At 42.0% G+C, this 22554-nt stretch overlaps 1 protein-coding gene and 1 pseudogene across 2 annotated transcripts; both read right to left on the bottom strand.

Annotated features, from left to right (window-relative positions):
* Positions 1–528: 528 nt before the first annotated feature.
* Positions 529–20959, bottom strand: NDUFB6 (NADH:ubiquinone oxidoreductase subunit B6). Of its 2 annotated transcripts, XM_010354443.1 has the most exons (4): positions 20500–20959; positions 18613–18705; positions 6386–6430; positions 529–785 (listed from the first exon to the last, which is right to left on the bottom strand). In XM_010354443.1, exons 1-4 carry the CDS (start codon positions 20677–20679, stop codon positions 717–719), a joined length of 387 nt encoding a protein of 128 aa, XP_010352745.1. In that variant the 5' UTR covers positions 20680–20959; the 3' UTR covers positions 529–716. The 2 variants fall into 2 exon arrangements, with proteins under 2 accessions (XP_010352745.1, XP_010352746.1); XM_010354444.2 differs by lacking the exon at positions 6386–6430 and having other exon boundaries at positions 610–785; positions 20500–20803.
* LOC104655063 lies at positions 13628–15191 on the bottom strand (annotated as a pseudogene).
* Positions 20960–22554: the final 1595 nt, after the last annotated feature.

Here is a 22554-nt window from a genome sequence, read left to right on the forward strand (position 1 = left end):
TAAAAATGACTCGTAAAGACTTCCTTTTTTTTGGGGGGGGGGAGGGACAGAGTCTCGCTCTGTCGCCCAGGCTGGAGTGCAGTCAGTGGCACTATCTCAACTCACTGCAAGCTCTGCCTTCCGGGTTCACACCATTCTCCTGCCTCAGCCTCCCGAGTAGTTGGGACTACAGGCGCCCGCCAGCACGCCCGGCTAATTTTTTTGTATTTTTAGTAGAGACGGGGTTTCACCGTGTTCGCCAGAATGGTCTTGATCTCCTGACCTCGTGATCTGCCCGCCTTGGCCTCCCTGGGATTACAGGCATGAGCCACCGCGCCCAGCCAGAAAGATTTCCTTAAAACAAAAGTGCATGGAATTTCTGTTCTTATATTTGTTTACTGCGATAATTCACTGTTGCATACCCTGATACCAAATTAGAGTAAGTACTGTATAAGAAAAAAAAAAAAAAACTAACACGTAACTACTTTTCCATACCCTGTTTTCCAAGTCAAGAATGACCAGAAAAAGTAGGTGGTCTCTCATATTTTTTTTAGCATGTCCACTTTTTACTTATTGTTAAATTACTCAAAGAGTCTCAAATTGTACAATGCTGGAAAAGAAATATGACAATTTCTGAGATTAAACTTTATTAAAGTTACTTTTCCAGAAAATTCAGTAAATATGGTAATATAGGAACAAATTTAGGCTCATAAGCCTTTTAAGTTTTTACATAATCTTTAATGATGTTGATCAGGAAATTCTTTCATCGGTGGAATTACTTCTCCAGTCTCCAGAATTGTATCACCCTAGGAAAACAAAGATAGTTAGCAGAAAAATCTTAAGTCTACAGAGGTGATAGTTCTATTCTGTTCCATGTTTATCACATCTCATGGAAAATGTACTTGAGTTCTGGCATTCCCTTTAAAAGGACCCTAGACAAAGTAGAAGCTGTCTAAATCTGAACAATCAGTATTCAAAATCTTCAGGTACAGTGAAATAATAGGGAAATTTTCACTCAGAAACAAAATAATTGAAAAGGGCACGAAAATTGTGTTCTCTAAGGGATAAAGGGAGAATCTTTTATTTTGTATGGCCCCAATAAATGGAGGCCCCAGAAACAAGTTGCAAGGAAACATCTGCAGTTGCAGATAAGGAGGTAATGTACCCCCAGCAACTGAATGTGTTAAGCAATCACCAGTTTTCTGATTGGCTTACATATTGAATACAGAATACAAACTTTTGCTAGGTAACTGGTCCAGGTGTCTTTTGAATTCTTGATATAGTGTGTGGGCAAAAAGGCATGGGCTTTGAAGCCAGAACCAAGTGGTAAGAATCTTGGGACCTCCACTGACAAGCTGTATAGTTTTAAGATTATTCAATTTCGGCCGGGCGCGGTGGCTCAAGCCTGTAATCCCAGCACTTTGGGAGGCCGAGACGGGTGGATCACGAGGTCAGGAGATCGAGACTATCCTGGCTAACACGGTGAAACCCCGTCTCTACTAAAAAAATACAAAAAACTAGCCGGGCGTGGTGGCGGGCGCCTGTAGTCCCAGCTACTCGGGAGGCTGAGGCAGGAGAATGGCGTGAACCCGGGAGGTGGAGCTTGCAGTGAGCTGAAGTGAGCTGAGATCCAGCCACTGCACTCCAGCCTGGGCGGCAGAGCGAGGCTCTATCTCAAAAAAAAAAAAAAAAAAAAAAAGATTATTCAATTTCAGTTTCAGCCATGTGTTTAAGATAACAGATTCTATTAGCCTGCCAGTCCCTGAATGACTGGGAAGAGTAGAACTGTCTCCATCCCCACCCCAATCCCTGCCATTCCCTGACCAGTACTGCTCAGGATTATAATCCAATGAAAAAATATATTATGTTTAAGCCATTATACATTTGGGCAACAATTTGTTTTCATAGCTAGCATTATCCCAACAGAAATCAGTGCCTTGAAGTGGCACTAATGCTGCTGTAATAAAAATCAAGCTATAGGGCACTGGCTTAGCAGTCTGGTAGCAAAGATAAAAATGGAAACAAAAGGCAGTGGCAAACTATTTAGCAAAATATGTCCTATAACTTGGAAGCAGACTGCCTAATGAACTTGAGGTTCTAAAAGAAGTAGCTAGAAAAAAAGTTTATAGTATGTGTTTGGATCCTATTGACTGCCTTGGGAATGTACTTTAAGAAGCATGAGCTCAGGCAAAAAGTGGCTGATTTGAGAGGAGACATAAAAATGGAAAGGAAGAGAGAACACCTTTGGTCCACACTGGTGACTTTCTGTTCCTGACCAAAAAAAAAAAAAAAAAAGTTAATAAAATCTAAAAATTCGGGCCAGTCATGGTGGCTCATGCCTGTAATCCCAGCACTTTGAGAGTCCAAGGCAGGAGGACTGCTTGAGGCCTAGAGTTCAAAACCAGGCTGGGTAAGAGTGGGACCCTCTATCTTAAAAATAAATAAAAAATCAGGACCTTGTGGTAGTGGAAAATCAGACTACTTCAGAATTCCTAAACAGTAAGTTAACACAAGAGATCTAAGCAACAGAAGCCCAATAAAATTCAAACAGAGGGACACAGCACTATGGCAAAGATCAGTTTAAAATGAAGATAGCCTGGCCAGGCGCGGTGGCTCAAGCCTGTAATCCCAGCACTTTGGGAGGCCGAGACGGGCGGATCATGAGATCAGGAGATCAAGACCATCCTGGCTAACATGGTGAAACCCCGTCTCTACTAAAAAATACAAAAATCTAGCTGGGTGAGGTGGCGGACGCCTGTAGTCCCAGCTACTTGGGAGGCTGAGGCGGGAGAATGGCATAAACCCGGGAGGCGGAGCTTGCAGTGAGCTGAGATCCGGCCACTGCACTCCAGCCTGGACGACAGAGCAAGACTGTCTCAAAAAAAAAAAAAAATGAAGGTAGCCTTTGACCCAGTCTGCCTCAGATGGCCTCCACATAGCTGCCAATGAGGTGAGAGAGGCAGATGCATAAGGACAAAGAAATGAGAGAAGCTGGTAACTATGTATAGGAAAAACAGATACTGGCATGAGAAACTGACTAGAAGTAAACACATTAGATGCCTACCAAATATTTTTCTTTTCATGCTTCCAAATGTTAAGGGAAATGGTTGGACAAAGAAACCAAACATATAGTTTACAAAATCCTGCCAGAATGTCTGAAATTAAAACCACCTCTGGCATTCAACCTCCTGCAAGCAGGTGGCAGATTTTGAAGCCCATACAGCACCTAAGGAGGGCATGCTTCCCAGTACCACTTAGATGTGGTCTCGGTAGATAATGAAAAGAACAAACCCCCTGGACAGAGCCAGGAACCAGGAAGAACTACGGACAAAGGTGTTCTTTCAAGAAAACAAAATCAGTGCCCATTCAAGTAATTTCTCACACATAGGGGTTAGGAATGAGATTTCAGAATTGCTGAGAATCAGTGACTACTATGCTATCCAAATTATACCACTGAACAATGGCTGTGGTTGGGGGACAAGGATATAGTTAACCTGTCTTAGTTCACTGATCCTCAGATCAACAGAAGTCATGTCTAAACCTGACATACTACTGTACATCATCTGGAGATCATGGATTTGAGGCCGAGTGCAGTGATGGAATGGGACTTGGGGATTTCTCCCTAAGGAGAGGGACTAAGTGTGTTATGCATGGGTAAAGAAAGAAGCAAAAAGCTGTTTGGTGACTAGAAATATGGAATGTAGCAGAAACTCCATGAACAGGGGCCTGGGAAATAGCAAAGAGCACACAGATAATATTTGGGAAGATGACAGTGAGTTTTAGCTAACAGAATTTGAGCAGAAGTGATGTGAGCTACTTCTAAGCTTAGACCCTAAAAATCATCCCGAGACATCCTGCCCTCTCTATCACGATCTTGGAACCTCATATTCGAGAGGCACAGCTATTGGATTGAGGAGGATCACCTGATCCACAGTATTCTGTGATGTCAACAAGAAATAAACCTCTGTTTTGTTAAGCCACTGGGATTTGGAAGTTTGTTATTACTTGTCCTATTCTAAACATACATACAATGAGCGTTCTTCAGTTCCTCAAAGGGGTCATGGCACAGAAACAGGAAAGAACCACAGTGGCAAAAAATACAGAAATATGAGAAATGCTACAGGATCCCTGATATGGTCTTCTGAATAGAGCTCTCCTTTTCCTTTGAACAGTAATGGCAAAATAAATTAACATTTAAATGGAATAAATGGAAGACTAAATAAATATAAATCGCCCAACTGGTAAAACCAGCAAGATAATTTCCTATTTTGAGACTATCTAGGCTATAACACACATCAGTGTTACACAATAAAACAAAAGGAGAAATCCCCCCCCCCCCTTTTTTTTTTTGAGGCAGGGTGCTCTGTCGCTCAGGCTGGAGTGCAGTGGCACAATCTTGGCTCACTGCAACCTGTGCCTCCCAGGTTCAGGCGATTCTTGTGCCTCAGCCTCCCCAGTAGCTAGGATTACAGGCATGCACCACCATGCCCAGCTAATTTTTGTATTTTTATTAATAGTAGAGATGGAGTTTCACCATGTTGGCCAGGCTGGTCTCAAAATCCTGACCTCAGGTGACCCACCTGCCTCTGCCTCTCAAAGTGCTGGGATTACAGGTGTGAGCCACCATGCCCAGCCCCTACTTCTTCTTTTTTTTTTTTTTTTTTCCCCCGAGACAGAGTCTCATTCTGTGACCCAGGCTGGAGTATAGTGGCACAATCTCCGCACACTGCAACTTCCGCCTTCCAGGTTCAAGCAATTCTTGTGCCTCAGCCTCCAGGTAGCTGGGATTACAGGCGTGCACCACCACACCTGGCTTATTTTTGTATTTTTTTTTTCAGTAGAGATGATGTTTCACCATGTTGGCCAGGCTGGTCTTGAACTCCTAGCTTCAAGGGATCCACCCACCTCCGCTTCCCATAGTGCTGTAATTACAGGCGTAAGCCCCTGATACCCCCCTACTTTTTTTTTTTTTTTTTTTGCAATGGAGTTTCACTCTTGTTTCCCAGGCTGGAGTGCAGTGGCACGATCTCGGCTCACTGCAACCTCCGCCTTCCAGTTTCAAGTAATTCTCCTGCCTCAGCCTCCCCAGTAGCTGTGATTACAGGCACCCGCCACCACGCACGGTAATTTTTGTATTTTTAATAGAGATGGGGTTTCACCATGTTGGCCAGGCTGGTCTTGAACTCCTGACCTCGTGATCCACCCACCTCAGCCTCCCAAAGTGCTGGGATTACAGGCATGAGCCACCGTGCCTGGCCACCCCCCAGCTATTTTCTAAAGCAGCGTTCCAACTGGGACAGTTGGCCAGTTTTGGTGGCCCTTCCTAAAATTCCCTTGTTGCAACAGATAATGATTACTGTGACTAAGTCATTCGATTAAAGCAAGAATCACACTAAGTTTTGTTATTTAAATTAAGGAATTTTGAGTTATGATCATTCATCATCTGTGACTAGAAATAGACAAGAACATAGTATGTATTCTACTATGCTAAATAATAGCCTCACAAACGGCTAGTAAAAATACCAACTACTGAGTCATCTTTTAATGGTAAAATAATTCATTTCAAATTAGTACTATAGCTCACACATTCATAGTATAAAATTTTTTTTTTTTTTTTTTTTTTTTTGAGACAGAGTCTTGCTCGGTCGCCCATGCTGGAGTGCAGTGGTGTGATCTCGGCTCACTGTAAGTTCCGCCTCCTGGGTTCACACCATTCTCCTGCCTCAGCCTCCCGAGCAGCTGGGACTACAGGCGCCCACCACCACGCCCAGCTAATTTTTTGTATTTTTAGTAGAGACGGGGTCTCACCGTGTTAGCCAAGATGGTCTCAATCTCCTGACCTCATGATCCACCCGCCTCGGACTCCCAAAGTGCTGGGATTATAGGCGTAAGCCACTGCACCCAGCCCATAGTATAAAATTTAAAACACCCACTAGTGGATGTTAAATTCACAGATGGACAAATTAAGGTCAAATCTTGAAAATGAAGTACAAAGCCATAGGACATGAGAGTTTTGAATTAATAACAGAAATTCAGTTGCTGTCACCATGCATGGATGTTTGCTTAGGCTCGTGCCCTAAGCTCTTTACCCAACATGAAACAGGACACAGTGAAAAACTTTGGGTACTTTCAACTCCCTTTAGGACCATCAAGGTCACAAAACACGTTTTACAGCCAGGTTGAAAATAAATGTGCTCACTTCCCATTTGAACTGTAATTGTTACCTTATGCTATTTCTTCCTTTTTTTTTTTTTTTTTTTTTTTTTTTAACAAGAACACACAAAACAGGGACTTAAACTGAAAGTGAGAAGGAACAAACATTTTAATCTAATAATTGCTTGGAAGGGGAGGAAAAGGAGAGAGAAAAACAATAAACAAAAGAAAAATCAGAAGTTTTAAGACTTACAGGGAATATTCTGGCCTTCCTTTCAACTATGCCATATGGTTTTTCCTGTAATAAAAGTTAACTCTGTATTAATTATGGTGTTAAGAGTTTCTTCTGAAAATAAGAAATAGGTCATACCCCAAATTTTAACTTAAGCTCCAAACTTTCACAGAACTCCGAATTCACATATCCAACTGTTTACTCAACATCTCTACTTAGCTATCAAATAGGTATCTCAAACTTAACCAGGTCTGACACTTAACTTCTCCCATCCCCAAACTGCTCCTCCCCATGTCCCCCATCTCAGTAAATGGCACTTTTATTCCCCCAGTTATGAAAGCCAGAAACCTTGACTCCTCAGCAGAGCCTGTTGATTCTATCCTGAGAATATACCCTGAATCCAACTGGTTCTCATCACCAGCCTTGTCCAAGCCTTATCATATTTTCACCTCAACTACCACACAGCACCTACTAGCCACTCTGCTTCCACTTGTGCCCTCCTATGCAAATGAAAAGTCTATTCTCCACACTTCAAGGCAGAGTAAACTGATTCTTTTAAGATAGGTCACTCTGCTCAAAGTTTCATAATTCTTAGAGAAAAAGCCAGTCTTTTCTCCTTCACTCACTGTACTACAGCCACAGTGGCTCCCTTCCTAGGAGGCCAATTCAGTCAAGCCTGCTTGTGCCTCAAGGCCTTTGTACTTCAAGATTCCTCTACCTGAAATGTTCTTCTCCTAAATACTGCTTGGCCTGTATCCTCATTTCATTTATGTTTGTCTTCAAAGATCACTCCCTCAGAGAGGCCTAATTAAAATAGCAAGCGCTATCAGTCTCTAGTTTTTACCCTGCTTAATTCTTCTTTTATAGACTTGTTCTCCTATACATAATATACCTCTTTGTTTATATATTTATTACCAGTCTCTAAAACTGAACATTTCATGAGGGGAGGGACTCAATCTGCTCTGTTCACTGCTGTATCCTGGTGTTTAAAACAGTGCCTTGCACATAAGAGGTACTACATAAGTAATTGTTGAATACATGTACTTTTAATGCATATACATCTGCACAAGATACCACTGCTCAAAATTTAAAAGATTATTGGCATGATATAAAGCATAGAGAACTGGAACATGAGAGAAATTCAGAATACAATGTGAGGACTTTAAAATGTCTTTACGTGCCAAAAGGCAAAAAGACACTGAAAAGTCATCCGAGAGATGCAGAATTCAATTAGGCAACAAAGGAGTGAGCTGAAGCAAACTGGTTGCAATCTTACTGAAGATGCAATCTTTTACCTACTCAAATCGAGAAAAAGTAAGGTAAGTGAGTGGCTTTGGGACCTGTACTGACACAAAATGTTTAACTAAATATGTCCATCTATGGCTCAGGAAAAATCACCTGGAAGTGTGAACCCTCAGATAAGGAACCACATAACTACTGAATTGCCAACCTAGTAACTGCAGCTTGTTAAATTTACTTCTCCTAGAAATGTCTTTTCGATCCCAGAAAAATGTAGTTACATTTAGATATGATAAAGGAAGTTAAACCCAGAGTATAAATAAGTGAATGTGTCAACTTTTAAAAGTTCTGAAAACACTGGTACATTCCATACATTCTGTTGGTTAGAGTTTGTAATGTATAAGATAATCTGGCTAACAGAGGTTTTAAAAAATTAGGTTTAGGATTCTAGGTATAATGCATAATTGATTTAGATTTGTGATTTCAGGTTGAAAAAAATTACTTCTTAGAATCATAAACTTACCATATAAATACTTTAAAATAAAATTGAACACACAAAATGTATAAATACAATTGAAAATATTTAAGAGAATTTGGCTATGTTTGTAAATGGAATTGTTTCAGAAGAGTTCAACTTCAATTAATCCAAAGATGGTAAAAACAAAGGAGATTATTATTTTACTAGATGCATAGTTTAATAGAACTTTAAAACTGAATTTAAAGAATTAGGAAAAAATTATGTTTTATATAAAGAACTGAATATTAATCTGTATTTCAAGTCACTGTAACCAGTTCTTTCTGCACATAAAAATCACTCTTGGATGTTAAACTTTCACTGACAGAAAGTAATATATTTTCTTCTCTAGGGTCTTACATGCCAAAATAGTGAAAACATAACAGATGTATAATGAAATGAAGTAGCCTTTTTATGAACATAAAGTTTTTTTAAGCCCATCAACAACAGAAATCTAAACTATTCTCTGACCCTTAGAGAGATAAATTGTTAGCCCTTTTCAATGGCTGTAGAGAGAGTTTGTGTTGGTTTGTAATGTGAAAATCCCCTAACCCAACTGTAATTCCTCTTAGAACTAATAATCTCATGTTTGTAACACATAAGACAGGCCATGTCCACTTGGACATCTCCAAAACTGCCATGGCAGCAGATGCTCCTAAAAAATTCACTTTTTTTTTTTTTGAGACGGAGTCTCGTTATATCGCCCAGGCTAGAGAGCGCAGTGGCCCGATCTCGACTCACTGCAACTTCTGCCTCAGCCTCCTGAGTAGCTGGGATCACAGGCACACGCCACCAAGCCCAGCCAATTTTTTGTATTTACTATTAGTAGAGACGAGGTTTCGCTATGTTGCCCAGGCTGGTCTCGAACTCCTGAGCTCAAGCAATCCACCCGCCTCAGCCTCCCAAAGTGCTAGATTATAGGCATGAGCCACAGCACCCGGCCTAAAAAAATTCACTTCTATCCTATCATCGGAAAGCCCTCCCTTCCAATACCCTACTTATAATTTCCAAGGCTAGAGATTTTACAGTGATAAATGACTGTGAACTTTGGTTTTATCCCCAGCTTAATCAACCACCATCTTCAGGTGTTTCCTCCTTTAAAAGTGTCTCTGGCTTTATTCTTCTTCATCCCTGCTATCTTCACCCTAACCAGATTCTCAACTGACATCTACTAAAATCCAGCGGCCTCCAGCTGATCTGCCCTGCTGTCAGAACTTTCTTCCCTTCAATTCACCCTATGTTTCAATGTTTTTCTTCATTTTCCTCAATGTATCACATTCAAGTCACTCTCCCATTAAAAAAATGGAAAGCTTCCCATTGTCTATCACATGCAGTTCGACTTCATCTATCTAACTTTCAAGACCTTCCAGAAATTGGTTCCAGACTACCTAGTCAACAAGACCTTCCATTCTAGTCAGCTCCTCAGTCTTAAGTACATATGGCCATGTTCATTACTGACTCCATATCTTTGCTTCTAACAGGAATTAACTTTTTTCCTCCATGCTCTTTCCCAAATTATACCTATCTTCCAACTTTACTATAAAGTCTTTGAGATCAGGAATTTGGTCTTGTATATTCTTTCTATAGCAATAAAGGAAGAGGACATGCTAGGCACTCCGTATTTGTTAATCAAGGGGCTTAATCTGCTTATTACACAGAACAAAGATGTCAGCAATCAGAATTTTAAAGAGCCTACACAATCAACAGAGAACACAATCAGAGAGAATAAGTCATGTTGGGGGCAGGAGTGTTTTGAAAACCCCCCAAAATTTTGGTTGTTTCACTCTCCTGTCAATAGGCTAACAGAAAAGCCAATATCCATTGCATTAGCTATAATTTGTTAGGCAGTCCTTAACTTCTGTCCTTACTCTGAAGTAATTTTAAACTTACATAAGGCTGCAAGAATGAAAAAAAAGAATTTTTTCCTTGAATCACTTTATAGTAAATTGCTGACTAGTTTATTACACTAGTGTACTTCCTACAAAGACAGTATTCTTAAAATAATTACAATACAACTATCAAGATCAGGAAATTAGCACTCATACATTACTGTCTCTACCTGGTCTAAAAAAATCCATTCAGATTTTCCCAACTGTCTCAATAATTGTTTGGACTTGCCAGAAAATCCCCTTACATGACATGTTCTCCATTGATTGCATAGGCTCTTTAAAATTCTGACTGCCAACACCATCACTGTTCTTACAGATTATGCAATTATGGCTATTAATGAAGAATTGCATTTAGGTGGCATACCTCTTTATTCTTCCTCAAACTGGAATAATATTAAAGCTGTTCTTTAACATTCACGTTCTTGACATTTCTGAAGGTATAATGCCTATAATGATACAGAATAGCCCCTCTGTTTGGGTTTAATCTTCTGTTTCCTCATGTGAATTTAATCAATAAATTATATTCAGGTTATGCACCTTTGGCAGGAACATCACAAAAGTAATGCTGTGTTCTTATTTCAGCCTATCAAGTAACACACAATTTCAGTTTGCCCCATTATCGATAATGTCAGACGCCTTGACTAAGGTGGCATCTGCCAGATTTCTCTACTACAAAGACACTCTTTCCCCCTTTGTAACAAATAAGTACTTTGAGGATAAGTACTTTACACTTAGTATTAGCATCCTTTTTTTTTTGAGTTTTCTCTTTTTGATTGAGATGGGAGTCTCACTGTGTCACCCAGGGTGGATGGAGTACAGTGGGCAGCACAATCGTAGCTCATTGCAGGCTCCACATCCTGGGCTCAAGCGATCCTCCTGCCTCAGCCTCCTGAAGAGCTGGGACTACTCGGCTCTTTTTCTTTTTTTTTTTTTAGGGATGGGGATGGGGTCTCATTATGTTGCCCAGGTTGATCTCAAACTCTTGGCCTCAAGTGGTCCTCCCACCTCAGCCTCCCAAAGTGGTGGGATTACAGGTGTTAGCCACTGTGCCCAGACTAATGTTAGCATCTTTTGATGTTCCTTAGCTGAATTAAATATTACTATGATGATTCTCAAATGGTAATTTTTCTATCATTCAGCAAATTATTGCATCAAAAAGCTTTCTTTTCTACCCATTTATTATTTCACTTATTTATATCAGTTTACACTCATGGATTTTCATTTTACTCAGGTGACTATCATCTGTTACTCTCATTATTTATTTTGATGCTCAAATTGCCCTAGTAGGAGTGCTTGCAAACTGATTCTGTGTCCTTTGAAATACGTTCTCATCATTCTTTCAGCACTTCTTTACTTTCTGGCACAATAATATGTTCCAAGTTCATCTTATACTTTCTCTCCTCCCGCCCTGGAATCGGCCATTGCTCTGAGCTCTGGGTCCTTTCAGTGGATATCTGTATTTAGAAAATAAGACCTGGCTTCTAAGTGTGCTTATTACTAAGGAGTGGCAATGTTTCCAGGCCTTCTCAGTGAACAGAACTAGAGAATATGTACATGCAGATACACACACATCCACATTTACATCTATATCTATTTCTAGGTCTATCAATACATTTTAAAAACCATGAGTTCACACCAGTACTTCCAATTCCATTCCACCACCACAAGCTTTTCACATATATAACTCCCTTTTCTGGCAGTGAGAATCCTGGGTCCCTTTATCATCAACATATGTACTCACAGGCATACCTCACCTTATTGCACTTTGCTTTACTGCACTTCACATATGTTGTGTTTTCTTATAAACAGAAGGTTTTAGTAACCCCGAGACAAGCAACTCTATCAGTGCCATTTTTCTTTTTTTCTCAAAAATCTTTATTGCTTTTCTCGATTATACAACAAATGTAAAAATTCAAATATTACAAAATGACTTTTTTAAAAAAGTGCATTATAACATGTTATAAAATAAATGCCCATTTCAAAAAAATTCAAGTATCATAAAATACATGATTTAGAAAATGAGTCCATGGCCGGGCGCGGTGGCTCAAGCCTGTAATCCCAGCACTTTGGGAGGCCGAGACGGGTGGATCACGAGGTCGGGAGATCAAGACCATCCTGGCTAACACGGTGAAACCCCATCTCTACTAAAAAATACAAAAAACTAGCCGGGCGAGGTGGCGGGCGTCTGTGGTCCCAGCTACTCCGGAGGCTGAGACAGGAGAATGGCGTAAACCCGGGAGGCGGAGCTTGCAGTGAGCTGAGATCCGGCCACTGCACTCCAGCCTGGGTGACAGAGCGAGACTCCGTCTCAAAAAAAAAAAAAAGAAAAGAAAATGAGTCCTCTGTAATTCAGTCCCACCCTCATGTCCCCCAGGATTACTGCTGTTCAGATCAGCATGTTTACTTCCAGATTGTCTCTGTGCACCCACCACTTGCACTGCTGACATGAGCTCCATATTATCTGAGATGACAGTAACTATGACAAATGGAGCAGGAGCAGGGTTCAGCTGCCTTGCACTGAACAGCTTCCAGTTTCTACATAGAAACACTTTCTTCATAAAAGCTTGAAACTGCAACATAGTTAGCACTATGTAAACGTATCAGGTTGAATCATGAAGTTAATGATCACTCCCCATTTTTGGCCTAGAAAAACGGCAGTTTCATGTAGTTCGACATAATAGCTATGGCCCTACTCATAGACATTGGGAGGTTTCCTACTTTTTGCCATTATAAACAATTCAGCAGGCCAGGTGCAGTGGCTCACGCTTGTAATCCCGCACTGTGGGAGGCCAAAACGGGCAGATCACCTGAGGTCAGGAGTTCGAGACCAGTGTGGCCAACAGGGCAAAAGCCCACCTCTACTAAAAATACAAAAATTAGCCAGCTATGGTGGTGGACACCTATAATCCCAGGTAGTTGGGAGGCTGAGGCAGGAGAATCGCTTGAACCCTGGAGGCAGAGGTTGCAGGCAGCTGAGATTGTGCCACTGCAACTTCAGCTACGAGACACAGTGAGACCCTGTCTAAAAAAAAAAAAAAAAAAAAAAAAAAGGCCAGCAGTGAACGTCCTTGTATGTTCTTTATGGAGTACAAACATCTTAACCCCAAAGCACGACACCTCTCTTTTGGGCATTTAGAAGAGTCAAAAAGGATAGAGTTGCCCATGTGCCATGGAAATGGAGACCCAAGAGACAGCTGATGCATAAACAACTTGTCCCTCAAACAAGAGTGGTTAACTTCAGCCATAACACCGTTTTAGTATAGTGACCACACCACATGAGCAAACCAAATATTGGTAAAAGCAGAGAACAGAAGAATTCCTGAGCTCAGGACAATTCTTATCCCTACTGACAACTCACAATACGTCCAGTGAGTACCCCAAAGCTGTCCTCTGGAACTTGGGCTGTCAGAAGGTATAAAAAATGATTCAGGCCAGGCACAGAGGCTCACACCTGTAATCCCAGCACTTTAGGAGGCCAAGGCAAGTGGATCATCTGAGGTCAGGAGTTCAAGACCAGCCTGACCCACATGGTGAAACCCTGTCTCTACTAAAAACACAAAAATTAGCCAGGCATGGTGGCACATGCCTGTAATCCCAGCTACTTGGGAGGCTGAGGCAGGAGAATCACTTGAACCCGGGAGGCGGAGGTTGCAGTGAGCTGAGATCGCACCACTACACTCCAGCCTGGGCAACAAAAGTGAAACTACATCTACAAAAAACAAACAACGATTCAGAAATGTACTGAAATCAGATTTGCTGGAAATATTTTTTAAGGTTTTTTTCCAGGAGCTACTGGACAAAAAAAAAAGGCACCTGTTAAAATTATGCCCACGTCAGGCCTCGAGCAAAGACGAGAATGTGGTGTGTACGTGTCACTGGCACTTTCGCACAGGCCACTTCCTCTTCAACCTTGTCTCGGGTTTGTAGATTCTGTTCAGGTCATAGCTGGTCTTGGATGGTTTTCTTATGGGAGATAATGTGCACTAATTTTACGTTCTCTGACGTAAAAAGCAGGCCATAAAAATATTCCTAGTCCACTTCTCTTCCGTCTTGTTCTTTAATTGCTTCCACCCAGTGTAGGAATGATGGTACGTCTCTGCTATTACGTGATCCAGGTTCTGATCCAGGTTCCTGGTGCTGAAGAGGATCCTGCTCTCCCTGTTACTGTAGGGGTTGATGGAGTATCTCGACAAGCAGCCATCCACGTCAAAGGGACTCTGGCAGGAGAACTAGCCTTCCGGTGTGCAGAGACAGCTGCCACCCTTGGCTCCTCTGTTGAAGTAGATGCCGTTGCACTGCACAGACTAGAGCTTCTGGCATATGGAGCGGAGGATCTGCAGGAATTCCTCCTGAACCTCTGCACCCACCATGGAGGAGCAGGAGCTCACCTCTCTCAGGTAACTCTGGATCTGGCTCTCACAGCTGTATCTCAGCCAGACTTATTCCAAAATTGGGACTCCAAGCCTTCAAACCACAGCAGGTCCTCAGCCCAGGTGTCGGCTATGATGTTCTGGCTGACGTTGTACAGGAGGTCGGCCAGCAGCCTCTGCCTCTGCGTGGCCTGCTCATCACACAGTAGCTGTCGGGCGGCCTGGATGAGCCAAGCGTGTGCCTCGCGAAAAGCACTAAGGAAGCGCCCGATGTCACTCACATATCCCTGCCAGGCCTGGCCCGAGGTGAGCAGCACGAGCTCAGCATTGTCGAGGACGCTGGGGAAGTAGTCTTCAGTCAACTCCGTGCCATCCTCGTACAGGCACAGCCGGGAGCCGTGCTCAGGGAGCTGGAAGTGGAGGCAGCCCTTGCGCAGCACCTCCCTGCAGCTCCTGCTCGCCACGCCAAACTTCCTCCAGCTGCACAGGGCCCGCAGCGTCACGGTCTTGGGCTTCTGGAGCACTGCAGATGTCCTCAAGGCCTCTGGGCCCTGCAGGGAGCGGCACCTGCTGGCCAGCTGCTCAAGCCGGTCCTGGCCCCGGCCGCTGGGGTCTACACCAGGTGTGCTCTGCAAAGCTGGCATGGGCCGGGCCCCAATCCCGGAAACTCAGTGCCATTTTTCTAAGAGCATGTGTTCACTTCCCATCTCTGTGCAATATTTTGGTAATTCTCCCAATATTTGAAACTTTTTCAGATGGAGTCTCACTCTGTCACCCAGGCTGGAGTGCAGTGGCAGGATCTTGGCTCATTGCAACCTCATTCTCCCAGGTTCAAGGTATTCTCCTGCCTCAACCTCCCGAATGGCTGGGACTACAGACGTGCACCACCACATCCGGCTAATTTTTGTATTTTCAGTAGAGATGGGGTTTCACCACGTTGGCCAGGCTGATCTCGAACTCCTGACCTCAGCTGATTTGCCCGCCTCAGCCTCCCAAAGTACTGGGATTACAGGTGTGAGCCACCGCACCTGGCTTCAAACTTTGTCATTATTGTTATATTAGTATTTGTTATGGTAATCTGCACTCAGTGATTCTTGATGTTACTACTATAAATTTTAGGGGCAACACAGATCACACCCATATAAGATAGTGAATTTAATCAGTAAATGTTGTGTGTTGTGACTGTTCCACCAACTGGTCATTCCCCACCTCTCTCCCTCTCCTTGGACCGTCCTATTCCCTGAGACACAACAATATTGAAATTAGGCCAACTAATAATACTATAATGACCTCCAACTGTTCAAATAAAAGGAAAAGCTGCATGTTTCTCACTTTATATCAAAAGCTACTTGGTAGGCTGAGGCAGGAGAACTGCTTGAACCTGGGAGGCGGAGGCTGCTGTGAGCCAAGATGGCACCACTGCACTCCAGCCTGGGTGACACAGCAAGACCTTGTTTCAAAAAGAAAAAAAAAAAAAAAGATAGTGATTCCTCTGATGGATCAAGCAAAGTAAATGGAAAATCTTCTGGGAAAGAATTTACCATCCTATATGCCATTAAGAAGATTCGTGATTAATAGGAGGAGGTCAAAGTATCAACATGAACAAGAGTTTGGAAGAAGTTGATTTCAACTCTTGTGGATGACTTTGAGGGGTTCAAGACTTCGGTGCTGGAAGGAACTCTCAATGTAGTGGATATAGCAAAAGAACTAGAATTAGAAGTGGAGCCTGAAGATGTGACTGAAGTGCCTCAATCACATGATAAAGCTTGATAGATGAGAAGTTGCTCCTTTTGGATGAGCAAACAAAGTGGTTTCTTGAGATGGAATCTGCTCCAGGTGAAGATGCTATGAATATTGTTGAAATGACAACAAAAGATTTCAAATATTACATAAATTTAGTTGATAAAGCAGCGGCATGGTTTCAAAGGCCTGACTCCAAAAGTTCTACTGTGGGTAAAATGCTATCAAACAGCATCTCATGCTACAGAGATATCTTTCATGAAAATAAAAGTCAATAGATGTGGCAAACCTCAGTATTGTCAAATATAAATATATATATAATTTTTTTTTTTTTTGGAGACGGAGTCTTGCTCTGTTGCCCAGGCTGGAGTGCAGTGGTGCAACCTCAGCTCACTGCAACCTCCGCCTCCCCGGTTTAAGCGATTCTCCTGCCTCAGCCTCCCGAGTAGCTGGGATTATAGGCACCCACCGCTACGCCCAGCTAATTTTTGTATTTTTAGTAGAGACAGGGTTTCACCATCTTGGCCAGGCTGGTCTTGAACTCCTCACCTCGTGATCTACCTGCCTTGGCCTCCCAAAGTGGTGGGATTACAGGCGTGAGCCACTGTGTCCAACCTGTTGTCTTACACTAAGAAATTGCCACAGCCACTCCAGCCTGCAACAACTATCACCCTGATCAGTCAGCAGTTATCAACATCGAAGCAAGACCTTCCACTAGCAAAAAGATCATACTCAGATGACCGTTAGCATTTTTTAGCAATGAAGTTTTTTTTTCTTTTTTTTTTTTTTTAGAGGGAGTCTCGCTCTGTCGCCAGGCTGGAGTGCAAAGGCACAATCTCAGCTCACTGCAACCTCTGCCTCCCAGGGTCAAGTGATTCTTCTGCCTCAATCTCCTGAGTAGCTGGGGCTACAGGCACGCGCCACCATGCCTAGCTAATTTTTTTTAATTTTTAGTAGAGGTGGGGTTTCACCATGTTGGCCAGGATGGTCTCTATCTCTTGACCTCGTGATCTACCCACCTCGGCCTTGCAAAGTGCTGGGATTACAGGTGTGAGCCACCGTGCCCGGCCTGCTTTTTTAAGGCAGGATATCACCCTGGCACCTAGGCTGGAGTGCAGTGGTGCAATCACAGTTTATTGTAGCCTTGACCTCCTGGGCTCAAGGAATCCTATCTCAGCCTCTTGAGTAGCTGGGATTACAGGTGTGGACCACCACATCCAGCTATTTTTTTTTTTTTTTTTTTTTTTTTGTAGAGATGGAGTCTCACTATGTTGCCCAGGCTGGTCAAACTTCTGGCCTCAAGCAATCTTCCTGCCTTGGTCTCTCAAAGTGCTAGGGCTACAGGTGGGAGCCACCGCACATGGCCCAGCAATAAAGTATTTTTAAATTAAAGCATATACATTGTTCTTTTACACATACTGCTATTACACACTTAGACTACAGCACAGTGTAAACATAACTTTTATATGCACTAGAAAGCCAAAAAATTTGTGTAACTCATTTTGGTGGTCTAGAACCAAAGAATACTTTTGGAACTGCAGTGGTCTAGAACCAATTCTGTAGTATCTCTGAGGTATGCCTGTATTTGATCAATCTCCCTATATATAACCCATCTCCTGTCACCACAACCACATCCCAGCATGAATACCTGCCTCACCTCATTCAGGTTCTGACATCTTACTCTAAGTTACCACTTGCCTCACTGCCTCATACCATCCTTCTTCCAGATGTTCTCCTCCCTCTGCTCAGGTACTAATATCCTATACTAGGTTGTTGCCACTGTTGCTCCCCAAACAGATGTGCTCAACCTTCTCCCCTGCAACCCACTCAGGATCTAACACCCCTCTCTTGGAATGCCCTCCTCACTCTTTTGTGTTCCAACACTCCACTGCTCCCTCTGCCATGCCACTTCCCAAAATGCATGCCCTTCTCATTCTGCCTGGGATCCAACACCCTGCACCAGACTGAGCATTTAAAATACCACGACTGGCTCAGTTCAATCAGCCCATGCAAGATCTGTATCAGTGAAAAAGTGCAGGCATCTGGACATCCTGAGTTCTAAATAAATAAAAGTTGTGAAGAACCAGATAAAATGAAGGAAACAAATGGGATGATGACAAAGATAAGCTTTGTCTATTTTGAATTTTTATCTTATACCAGATATAGGTTTTTAAAAAGGAGCAGAAATTCTTTTCTCCCTTCCTATTCATGACCCCAAATTTACCCTAGTATTATTAGCTCACTACGTTCTTATCTCTTAAATACCAATTTCTATGAGGAAATCCATTTCAAATTGTAAACTAGTATAGTCACAATATTTTTTTAAAAACTATACCCAATTATATAACTTTCATTAAACCTTTTACCTAAGAGAATTCAAAGTACTTCAAAATCCATTTATAAGTGGCAGATTATTTCCACTAAGTAGGGTAAGATATCCACATAGAAAATAATTTTGGACAATATAAAAATAAATTCTGAAAAGGACATACTTACAGACACATGATACTTCATGTAATAATGAATAATCCAGGCAGGTACAAGTAGATGAGTGAAAATAAAGATACTCTTTTGGTATACCCCATGGACCTGGGGGGAAAAAACACGTACACAAAATAAACATATCCCATTTTTCATATTTATGGCAGAACAAAAGGCATCAATGATGTAACGATGTCATTATTTTACAAAACTCTATATGGTACGTATTTTCTTATAGTCTGTAGGTAACCTCATCTACTCAAATATTCTTAGTAAATGCAGAGTCCACTAGAAGATACCTACAAAGTCCAGACCAAAATGCTTAAGTAGTATTTTGCAAGACTATAGCAAAGCATTTATAGATTTTTAAAAGACTTTAAAAAATACCCTTATAAGTTTGTTAAAGATAAAATAGAGCAAAATAATGAAATAATAATTTTAATGTATTTAACCAGAGTAATCAAACCTACATAATTTTTCAGGTATAGTCATCTCCCTTATTTATCGATCAATGGCACTCACATTATTTTAGGTATAAGGCAGAAAACCTTGACAACACCAATGCTGGAAAAAGGACATTTTACATACTAAGATGGGTGTCCCAAACTCACTCCAAAATGCCCTCTGCAACACTATTTTAAAAAAGAAGTAAAAATGGAACTTTCCCATGTCCTCCAATTTGATTAAAAAACACTTATCCATTTAAGGAAGGGACAATCAAGAATCTAAGAAGTATAACAGATATGATTATAAAAGAATAAATCAAAGTAAGGTAAGGTGAATTTCAACACATGATAATTTATTTACTTCCTTTTATCACTGGCTGACGGATGGGATGTCAACTTAAATCAGTGACTGCCAATATCCTGATAATGTCAGAGATACAAAGGGTGAGAGAAGAGTTGAATTTTACCACCATAAATAAATATCCAATACTACTTTCTCAGAAAAAATTTTCAACAATTCTATTGCACTAGACTTTGTAGCACAGTAAGAAATAGGTACATGTTGATTTCAATATGAACTCCTTCAATTCCTAGCTCCCTGACCACCGGCAAATCACTGAATCTTTGTAGGCCTCAGTTTCTTCACATTTAAAGTGAGAATTAGGAATATCTACCTTGCAGGAATAAAGAAATGAAGTAACACTTGTAAAACCCTCAGTAGAGTGCCAAGCACACAGCAAGCACCCAGGTGTTACTTACTATTATTACTACTATTATCAGTAAGTGTTGTAGGTAACTGAAAGCAATTCTGAGATGTTTATCACCCATAACAGACCTCAAGAAAATGCCCATAGGCCTTGAAAATAAATTTCTTGAATGAGTGATTTTCTTCAAAGTCCAAAATGTCATTTTTTAACGAAACACTGTGTTAAAAGTACAGAACGGTAGTTTAGAAAGGTAGCTCTTGAATGTGACTCACAAGGCATACCAACAGGACCCTGTCTTTTACGGGGATCACATGGGGCTGTACTATCAGCTAGGGGCTAGCTGTGCCCTCTGGTAGTTGTATACTGTGTTACTTGATCTCTAGAACGTCACACTTAAAAGTTAGACAAGTGTCCTCAAATACTTAAATCACAGAATTTTAATTCTAGCGAGTCCTTGGCTATTACTCTGAGGGAAGATTTCTACAGTCAAAAGAGAACCAAATGTGCAGCGTCCTGGAAAACCTAAGTATTAAAATTCGCCCCCGTCTCACTGTACTTGACAATAAAAGGCATGATTCTCTCAAAGCCATACATATTCCCGGACTCCTGCCTCCCGGGACTGGCCAGTGTTTCCCAGCACGGAGCGGTTATCAGTCCTTGGTGTGGCTGTAGGGAGCGGACGCTCAGTGTCCGGGCTGCCGGCCGCGGTGGGGTGTGTTGAGGGGGGACCGGGGAGGTCTGTCACTCACCGTTTTCCTCCAAGGAGATTTATTCTCCAAAAACTTATTCCAGAACTTCTCCATAGGCCACATCTTCTGTGGGGGCAGCACCGGCTCCCGAGGGCTCAGCTCCTGATCCTTCAGCCATCGCCTTCTCAGCTCTCGCAGCTGTTGCAGCCGCAGTTTCTCATCCGGAGTATACCCCGTCATGTCTCCGCTGGTACCAAGGCAAAAAGACACGACCCACCCTCGAGATAGGGACTAGTTACTTAAACTCCCTCCCGCTCTGCAAAGCGACCTTGCGGGAACACAGGGCGCGGCGCTCGGTTATTACGTCACATCCTGGTCCTGCCTCTGCAGGGGCCCCAGAGTCCTAAGTGTCCGGGCATGCGCAAAGCTTTCCACCTCCAATTCTCTCTCCGCTCACCTCCGCTATACCCGACCAGATTATTACGGGGTGGGGACAAGGAGTACTCTTAGTTGTGAGTCCTGGGGAAAGTGACAGATTAGACGAAAGTATGCTAAATTAGAGGACTGGAGGTTTTGCTAAGGAAGAACTTGTATGCTGGGAGCAGGAAGGATAAGCATAAGTGTTTCAGTGAATATGCTGTCCAGATACGAAATTATTTGCTTGCCTCTACCACCTTGGAATGACCTAGAGAGTGTATGAAAATAGTTAACATCCAAGTTCAAATCCCAGCTGTGCCAGTAACTGCTGAAGTGCCCCAGGCAGCTGTCTCATCTGTCCCTCCATCTGTACAGAAATAGTGAAAAAAGTAGCTTAATATCTAGCAAAATTGCATGGATGCATTCATACTTTTTTTTTTTTTTTTTTTGAGACGGAGTCTTGCTCTGCCACCCAGGCTGGAGTGCAGTGGCCGCATCTCAGCTCACTGCAAGCTCCGCCTCCCGGGTTTACGCCATTCTCCTGCCTCAGCCTCCCGAGTAGCTGGGACTACAGGCGCCCGCCTCGTCGCCCGGCTAGTTTTTTGTATTTTTAAGTAGAGACAGGGTTTCACCGTATTAGCCAGGATGGTCTCGATCTCCTGACCTCGTGATCCGCCTGTCTCGGCCTCCCAAAGTGCTGGGATTACAGGCTTGAGCCACCGCGCCCGGCCTGCATTCATACTTTCACCCAAAAATACGTGTGGTGAAAATATGAAAGGGCATGCATGACTATTCAGCATGATTCATAATACCAAAATATTGGAAATTACCCCCAAATTCCTAAATAAAGGAATGCTTGAATAAATCATAGTAAAACAGTCGAAAGACAGCGTTACAATGAATTAGTTTAAAAATCTTAATTGACTCTTATTTGTGATTCTAGACTCAGAAAACACCCCATTCTATAAAGTAGAATGAGTGTTCTGATCAGCTGAGCAGAGGCGGTTGGTTTTATTGGCAAATAGGGGCTGAAGAAAGCAGAAACAGAACAAAAAGCGGACTCATCGTTTCAAAGTTATTTTTCTCTTAGAGTTAAAGCAGAAGGAACTTCCTTGTTTCACTGACTCAGGCTTAGGGGAATTTCCCATTTTTTGGAAAACTGGCCCATTTCAAAGTTCAGTTCGATTACGTTGTACTCAGCACAAACGACTCCATTCTGATTTGGTCTGGTCTGCTGGGGCCTAGTGCATGAAGCTAGTCCAAAACAGTGGCTTCCCAAAAACTTTCACACAACAAAGCAATGAAATGCTAATATAATTGAGAAAAGTAATAGGGAAGAACTCTATATACATCTGTGGTGTGATTTCCAGAATACATTATAAAGTGAAAAAAAATAAATGGATAGGAATTTATACAGTATGCTTTTACCCAAAAAGAGAAAGATGGTGGTAATTTCAATATATATACATATTTTCTTAAAATTTCAAAATAATGGGAATGAAAACAATTGAGGTTTTTTTAAGATGTTACCTATGGTGGAGGAAATAAATAGGATAGAGGAGACAGGGATAGAATCTAGACATCTCTGGAAACATCTTACTTAATACATTTGACTTTAGAACCAAGTAAATATTTCACATTGTGAAGCTAAATTTAGCTTAAAGATGTCTCCCTATTTTGAGCCCTTATATAATGAAC

This window comes from Rhinopithecus roxellana, chromosome 16, assembly GCF_007565055.1.
Source record: "Rhinopithecus roxellana isolate Shanxi Qingling chromosome 16, ASM756505v1, whole genome shotgun sequence".
NCBI lineage: Eukaryota > Metazoa > Chordata > Mammalia > Primates > Cercopithecidae > Rhinopithecus > Rhinopithecus roxellana.

What these genes read in the sequence shown, in the direction of transcription:
- NDUFB6 (XM_010354443.1), bottom strand. Translation starts at nt 20,679, where the DNA reads ATGACGGGGTATACTCCGGATGAGAAACTGCGGCTGCAACAGCTGCGA. An exon ending in AATCTCCTTGGAGGAAAACG is followed by an intron (nt 18,706 to 20,499) that starts GTGAGTGACAGA and finishes TTTTCCCCCCAG; the next exon opens with GTCCATGGGGTATACCAAAA. An exon ending in ACATGAAGTATCATGTGTCT is followed by an intron (nt 6,431 to 18,612) that starts GTAAGTATGTCC and finishes CTTTTATTACAG; the next exon opens with GAAAAACCATATGGCATAGT.